Source organism: Silene latifolia, chromosome 3, assembly GCF_048544455.1.
Source record: "Silene latifolia isolate original U9 population chromosome 3, ASM4854445v1, whole genome shotgun sequence".
NCBI classification, from domain to species: domain Eukaryota; kingdom Viridiplantae; phylum Streptophyta; class Magnoliopsida; order Caryophyllales; family Caryophyllaceae; genus Silene; species Silene latifolia.
Genome location: NC_133528.1, coordinates 90,721,007 through 90,729,425, shown reverse-complemented (window position 1 = coordinate 90,729,425; position 8,419 = coordinate 90,721,007). Strand labels below are relative to the sequence as shown.

Sequence of the window (8,419 nt, the reverse complement as noted above, 5' to 3'; positions counted from 1 at the left end):
GTGCCTTGTGTCAGGATACGCAGATTCTGATTATGCATGAGATGTTGACAGCAGACGATCAATGACTAGTTATGTTTTCACTCTTGGTGGTTCAGTCGTCAATTGGAAGGCTACATTGCGACCCTCTGATTACTTTGTCTACTACTGAAGCAGAGTATATGGCCTTGACTGCAGCAGCTAAAGAGGGTATCTGGTTAAAAGGATTGGTCAGTGATCTGGGTCTACATCAGGAGCAAGCTATCGTATTTTGTGACAGTCTTAGTGCAATATGTTTGGCTAAAGATCAAGTCCATCATGAGAGGACTAAGCATATAGATGTGAGATATCACTTTCTGAGAAATGAGAAGAGGATTAAGGTGAACAAAAATGGGTACTGCTGATAACCCAGTTGACATGTTCACCAAGCAAGTTCCGCATAGCAAGTTCCAACACTGTTTGGACTTGCTAAATATCCGCAGTCTGTAATGTCCCCTTGTGGGCAATATCTGAGGGGGAAGGGAGAAGAGCTTTCTGGTATATCCGGCATTTATGGGAATGCATCAGATACATCTGTCTGTTTGTGAGAGAATTCAAGTCAAGGTGGAGATTTGTTGGATTTGTGCCTTGATTCTGTTAGTCGTCGTTCGAACGACTATGCGAGGGCTAGGTCTGTCTTGGGCCTTTCTTAGGTCATTCTGTATTAGATCTTAGAGAATATTATATAAACATTCTAAGCCTCTACCTAGCAGTCATATCGTCTGAATCTGTAATCTGAAAACTCCTCACATATCAATAAAACTCTCTCCCTTCTGCCCTGTGGACGTAGCTAACACACCGTTAGTGAACCACGTAAATCTGTGTGTTTGTCTCTTTATTGTTCTTTTATTTGTTCTTTCTTGCTTCTGTTACAACAATAATAGTGATTTCAAATTAGTCATGTAAAGTCTTTTGAGTCAATTAGAGTCATGTTTTGTCGAGTTATTTTGCTAATGTTTAGGTCTAATGACTAATGTTATTTGTAATCATCTTTAGAACTTAGAAGTAACTAAATTAGTAGCCTAACCCTTTACCATACCTATTTGTATGTAGTAGCTTGATGCAAAAGCGTTTCCTAATGAAGCAATGAGGAAAGTTGAACAATTGACGTTAGTAATGGAAGTCTCGTATATTACACGATTCCCTTCCACTTTTCGTGTTTATCATCATTTCTTGAAATGAATACATGATTACACTTCTCAAGTAAGCACCCTGTCCAAGCAAACCACAAACAGAAACACCAAACATAGATTTATGAGACAAACAAATAACATAGTGGGAGTTGGAAGAGCCTAAACCTAAACAACCTTTTTATACTCCTAACAGTAAAAGTATATGTAAATGTAAATAAAATAGACTTTGTTGTTTTCTATTTGGAAGCTTACTTAAGTTGAAACTGTTGAAACTTCATTCTCTCTACTTTGCTCCGAAACCCAACAAAATTTGAGTCATTTTCCAACTAACAAGTCTCCCCTATTTCTGGCTGTTTCTCTTCTTCACTAGTTCACTAGCAGACATGCCCAACTTTATCACATAAAAAACCCTCTTCATCCATATATAAATAAAATGGGTATTTTTCTGGGAGAGTAAACAAGGTTTTGTACAATGGAGAGCAATGCAGAAAATAAAGAGTGTAGATATGAGGAAGTTAGAAGGGAGAGTAGTTCAAGTACTGATTTTGGGACATCTGAAGCAACTGTTAATGGAGAAGACACTTCTTCAACACCCTCAACTTCTTCCCCTTTTCCCTCACCCGCCGCCGTCAACCCCACTACTCAATTGCCTGCGCAATGCATCTTCCACAACCTACACTCTTCATTGCCAGGTTTTGCATTCTGTTCATTTAATTTATTTGTTTATATTCTTTGCCATTTTTTATTATGATTTTTGGATGTTGTAATTGTAGATGAAATGGAGATGATGAAGGAAAGGTTTGCAAAGTTGTTGCTTGGAGAAGATATGTCTGGTAGTGGAAATGGGGTTTCCACAGCATTGGCTATTTCTAATGCTGTTACTAATTTGTGTGGTATGTTCAACTCTTAATCAATCACAATATTCACCCACAACTTGCTGATTATGTTGGTTTTGGATTTAAATAAATGATTGGGACGGGTAGGAAAGGAGGGATTAATGGGTTAATTTCCTGAACTCGGTATTTACCTGTTTCACTAATGGGGTTTGGGTTGCTCGTTTGTGATGATGAGTTTCATATCTGATTGTAGCCACACTATTTGGGCAACTATGGCGGCTAGAACCTCTTGCATCCGAGAAGAAGGCCATGTGGCGAAGAGAGATGGATTGGCTTCTTTGTGTTGGTGATCACATTGTTGAATTAATCCCTAATTGGCAAACATTTCCTGATGGAAACAAACTCGAGGTAACTTTACATTTTAGTAGGTTAATAATTTCTGTATGCTGTGGCTTCAAAGATTCTACTTGTGTAATGTCGTAATCATAGTGTGGATGTTACTTTATATGTGATGAGCTCATGATTATCGAATATGGATTAAACTTGACACTACTGGAGTTGCATGGGTCTAAAGTTGCTCATTGTTGAAGGTAGAGCCTTGGTAGGTGGCAAGGCGGTTGCTTCTTTGCAACATCCTTCTTACAATTCTTGATATTCTGATTTTGACTGCGTGCTTCCATCCCCTCCCTTACACCAATGACCAATCCTTTCCAAAGTAAGAACAGACTCTTACCCTTTGTTTTGATGGAGGGATTTGAAGGAAAGAGGGGGACAATTTCCTCTTTTTGGTTAGCATGCTGAAGAAGAGGGAAATAGAGAGCTCCATTTTCATTCTTACTAGCCAAATTAACACTCCTCCGATGTAAGGAAGATTATGAAAAAAAATGACAATTATATTCCCTCCCCCCTCCCCCCTCACTTCCACTAATCTCCAATTTTTGTATCCAAATAAAGGCTTAATCCCAAAATTAGTTATTTACGGTAGGACCTGATTCAGAATATTACTAAATTTTATGTCAAAATTTTTCATGAGTTTCATCATAACTACACATTTAATTACTAATAAAGAATAATATAGTCAGAGACAACATAAATGATAATTACCACAGTTTCTCATGGGGCTTTTACAAATGGATGGGAAAGGAGGTCAGTTGGTCTGAGCCTCTGAGGTACGCAGGAAAACAGAGAGTGTTTCTTTATGATCCATAATGAATATTGCGTCGAGAATTGCATGTATAACGCATAACAAGATGAACAACTATTCGTTAGATAAATTTTCCGAATTATAGAACTGCACTGCATGAGGTTGTTGATAAAATTTTGTCTAAATTCAACAGGTGATGACCTGCAGGCCGCGAGCAGATCTTTATGTTAATCTTCCGGCTCTCAGAAAGCTCGATAATATGCTGATTGTAAGAAATGTCTGCCGCTGATATCTTGAATAACTTCTCATAGAATAAATTCTGCGTTTTGATACTTTTTTTGGTTTCAGGAAATGTTGGATAGCTTTAGCAACACAGAATTTTGGTATGTTGACCAAGGAATTCTTACCACGGAAACTGATGGATCAATGTCCTTTAGAAAACAGCTCCAACGCCAAGAGGAGAAATGGTGGTTGCCTGTCCCTCATGTGCCACCTGGTGGTCTTCAGGAAGACGTAAGGAAACAGTTGCAGCATAAACGAGATTCTACCAACCAGATCCTCAAGGCTGCTATGGCTATAAATAGTATCATGTTGGCTGACATTAAGATTCCTGATACGTATTTGGAAAATCTGCCAAAGGTAGATCTAGTTTTCATAACTCCTACCAAAAGCAGTCAGAATGTCATTCTTTTTTTTTTTTGGGTTTAAAAGGAGGCACACAAAATATTGTTCAAGACAGCTTTTGAACCCTAGTCATGATTCGTGCCTGAGCGTCTTTTCTTAACATGATAAATCCCATGTATGAAAAAAGATAGAGAGTAATTAGCTAGTATTGAAGATAGTATAGTTTACATGCTATCAATATTATGCTATAGTGTATTACCATGTATATACATTTAACTTTTTTTTCTTTTTTCTTTTTTTGTTTTTTTAATTACAGAATGGAAGGGCCTGTTTAGGTGATCTTATCTATCGATACATTAGCTCCGATCAATTTTCCTCAGAATGTTTATTGGACTGCCTTGATTTATCATCTGAACACCAAGCTATTGAGATAGCTAATCGAGTGGAAGCCTCAATGTATTCATGGAGGCAGAAAACGAGTTCAAAACTGAACAGCTCAAGGAGATCCATGTCTAAATCATCATGGGAAATGGTCAAGGATTTAATGATTGATGCAGAGAAGAGAGAACTGCTTGCGGAAAGAGCAGAAAGCCTTCTGCTTAGCCTGAAACAACGCTTCCCTGGTCTCCCTCAGACGACATTAGACATGGCCAAAATCCAGTACAATAAGGTTGGATCTTTTTTACACAATCTCAAGCTCCCTTCTATGTTCTTTGCATTTCGTATTTTGTGGTCATAGTTAAAAATTTGACTGGGAGTATGTTGAAAAATATAGAAATTTAATAAATGATACTAAACCATTCATATGTATTATTCAAAAATCTTACAAAAAGTAATATTTTTGACAAAAAAAGTAAATATATTAGCATGCATTATGGAGAAAAGGCGGGGGGTGCTGGAGACTCTGCAAAATGAAATGGGAAGAATATAGGAGGGAGTATTATTTATGTTGAAAATTATATTTTCTTCCAAAGCCTAAATTTGTTGTTTGTTGTGGTTCAGGATATCGGGAAGTCAATTCTCGAGAGCTATTCAAGGGTACTAGAGAGTCTTGCCTTTAACATTGTTGCAAGAATAGATGACCTCCTTTATGTTGATGACGTAGCAAAACACGGGGAATTATCACCAATATCCAAAGTCAGCGTCATTGCTCATAAAACTGTGACTATTCCTTACACGAATCTCCCAGCCGGAACCCCATACAAGACGGCCTTAACTTCCCCAAGTCTTTCACCAGGGAAAGTAGAACGAGACAAATCACCCTTAAGATCCCCTTTTTTAAGCAGCAGTAGCAAGATTGTGAACCGAGGATTTGGAGTGAAAAAGATGCTTACGGACTACTTGAATGTTGATGCTAAAGTTAGTCAGGTTGGTGACCCAATTCCATATGCCATCAGAGAAACGTCTGCTGGTTTTGATGACGTGATGACTCATGAAGACGGAAAACAAGCTGCAAGCCCAGCATCAGTAGTCGCACTTTAATTTGCAACTTGAGGTAGGGTTCAATTGTGTACTTGTGTATAAAGATATACTCCGTATTTGAATAGTGTAGAGATAAATGAGGAATCAGTGTGATATACTGGTGGACAACCATGAGCTCTGAAGTTTTCTTTATGCACACAATGTCAAATGTGGAGTGTCTATTGCTGTAAAAAAAACCATTTGGGTGTCATGGCCTCTAGTGCCATGATTTGGTATGCGTACTATTTTACCAATAATGCGATTTAGATCCTCTCCATTTCTTCTCTTCATTTCCTTCCATTTCCTTTTTAACGGTTCGGATTATATTTTAGACCGATCTAACGGTAAGTAATTGATGAGATAGATGAGATAATAATATAATATAGGATTGTGACAGGAAATGAACAAAAAATGGAAATAAGAAAATGGAGAGGATCCTTGCTCCAATAATAGTAGTGTAAAATGATGAAATAAAGATGCCAATAGCTCCTGGGATATGTGAGCTACATAAAGGACATTTCACTAAACGGGTGTACGACAGCGTGACGACTCTACTCTCTTTTCACTTCATGACAACATAGCTAGAACACGCAGTTTTTATGACACGTGTTTATGAAATACGAATCCTTAGAGCATTCACGCCATCAAATTTCACCGTTTGTCATTGGCACTTTTTCAGCTTTTCTTTTATTCACCATTCTTTAAATAGTTTGAGGATATTGTTATTGGCTCATTTTTGGAACATTCCCATTCTGAGAGGATGAATAAAGTGCGTCCCCCCGTAGCGGAGATTCCATAGTGTGCTCGTTTCAGCTAAATGTAAGTTTTCTTCTTCCGCATGTAGAAAAGAAACCAATAAATAAAATAAAATCCGGAAAGTTAATACGCTTTCAGGCTTAGTTAAAAACTCAACCACCTTTTGTTTTAGTACTTTCCAATGCTCATTTTTTAGATTAAATTCAACGCGAGTGACATGTTGCAAGTGAGCATAATTAGGTTACTAAGGCTCATCCCCACAAAAAAACCCCTAAGGTAACTAACTAATGTAGATAGCGAACTGAAGTCGGGGGTCGAACCACAAGGAGTTGGGAATTCAATTATTTATCTAAATTATCAATTCTAGATTATATTGGATCACAAAGCTTTTATTTTGATTGTTAGTAATGGTGAATGTAAATTAAATGCATTCAATATATTAAACGAGTGCAGGGTCTTAGGTTCAATATGAATATTAATAGAGGATATGGAAACAATCAATTTCCGAGAGAATAAAAATTATAAAAAGTTTTCCCTTCAAAGTATACTTACCTAAATAAGGAAACAAATAATTTTTCTTTCATTAAACCATTATCCTTACCTTAAACTATAATGTTTTCATTAAACTCTAAAATATAATATTTTTAACTGAAATAAAAGATGGTTTGAGAATGAGAAAAAAAAAATCATTAAAATACACATTTCATGAAACGCAATTGCTAAATTCCGCACACCATTACTAAATCTCACGCACTTTGCCCTAATATTCCATAACTACTCTTCATCATAAAAAAGACATAAAAAAGACTTATCTCCCTTTTTCTCTCTAAAAACCTAACCAATTCGTCAATAGATCGGCAATTATGGATCTTAATCCGCACATATTACACGTAATTTCTCCATCTTATCAACAATTTTATTATTATTTGTTTTTTAACCGATTTAATTGATATTTTTTTGTTTAAAAAGGTTTTTTTTTTTGCAATTAGGGTTTGGATCGATGGATTACAATTTACAATTAATGTATGTTGGGTGGTTGTGGGAATGTGGAGTCGTCGAATAGGTCGGAGTAGGGTGGTCAGAGGGCGTGGTGACCGGCGCATAAAAGAGTGGTGGTCGAATTTGTACAAAAAAAGTTGAGGAATTACATGAAAACAACCTCCATTGACGCTGGAAAAGTGGACGATATGGAGTATAAAGAACATAAAATGAAATCAACCTCTCATTTTGATTGACAATATTACGTATTCCTGATAAAAGTCAATGCTCTTGCAAATTTACCACGGGTGTATATGCTAAAAGGTTAATGCCATCACCCATCAGGTTATTTTTTGGGATTTTTTTAAGGAAAAATTACAAATAACCATCATGTATTTGCGTATTTTTATAAATAATCACCATATATTTCTATTTTTACAAACTAGTTTTATGCCTGTGCGAATTGCACGGAATTGTCGTTTAGAGTTGAGAAGTAGGATTGTTAATAAGGGATGCTCTTTCATGGTAGTATTAATTTCGGAATTCTCGAAATACATAAAAAAAAAGTCTCAAAATTATAAGACTTAACAAAATTAAAGTAGACAAATTGGAAAGAAATAAGTACAACAAAAAGTTGTTACGGGGTACAATCATTAATTAATTGAACTATAGCTTCTCAAAAACTTCTTTATACACTACGTTATATGTTCTATTGGACACGCGTTTATCACTATCGCAAATCAGAATCTTCAATCCCTTTTTGCTTGTGACTCTTGAAATAGCGACATAGAGCTGAATATTTAACTAATTTTGGTTAAGCAATTACCAACTGACCCTAATGCACTATGAAATATTCTCAACTACAGTTCAGATAATATTTATATTAATTAATTATCTCCTTTTAAAGTTAATTATCTTTAGAAATAAAATTTTAAAATAAAGTAATAAAAATTTTCCACTTTTTGTCAAACAATTTTAAATTAAAGACATATTTAAGTTAGATTTGCATCATAAATTTCATTTGCAACCAGCTTAAATGATGCATTAGGGTCAGTTGGTTGAGTAGTTATTGTAGTTCGATATGTCGTATTGCTTAACCAAAATTAAGTTTATTCTTTGTTTTATTAATAAGGCGGCTTCATACAAACCCGACTTATATATGAGTCAAAATTATTCGGATAAAAAATAACACAAAGTTTGTAAAATTGAACAGGTCTTAATAAAGTTGCAAGCCCGTGCGATTGTTAAAACTATTTTGTCATAAAATTGGTGCCCGTGCAATTGTCAAAACTAATTTTCATTCAGTCCAACTCTTAGTCAGTTGTAGGACTTATGCACGGATAACATGCAGATTTTAATCCGTGCACGTTTAAAATGGCAATTTCAACCCCTTTTTTGTTTAATACATATAACATATTCTCTCGCATTCATTAGTTTCTTTACATTTTTCTTTTTTCTGTATATTCAATCGA

At 35.7% G+C, this 8,419-nt stretch overlaps 1 protein-coding gene across 1 annotated transcript; it reads left to right on the top strand.

The window, feature by feature from the left end:
* Positions 1-1,180: 1,180 nt before the first annotated feature.
* On the top strand, positions 1,181-5,503 carry LOC141647775 (rop guanine nucleotide exchange factor 7-like). The gene is made up of 7 exons (XM_074456101.1): positions 1,181-1,840; positions 1,922-2,041; positions 2,238-2,392; positions 3,322-3,396; positions 3,477-3,767; positions 4,069-4,422; positions 4,755-5,503. The coding sequence occupies exons 1-7, from the start codon at positions 1,621-1,623 to the stop codon at positions 5,232-5,234; spliced, it is 1,695 nt and encodes a 564-aa protein (XP_074312202.1). The 5' UTR covers positions 1,181-1,620; the 3' UTR covers positions 5,235-5,503.
* The last annotated feature ends 2,916 nt before the right edge of the window (positions 5,504-8,419 follow it).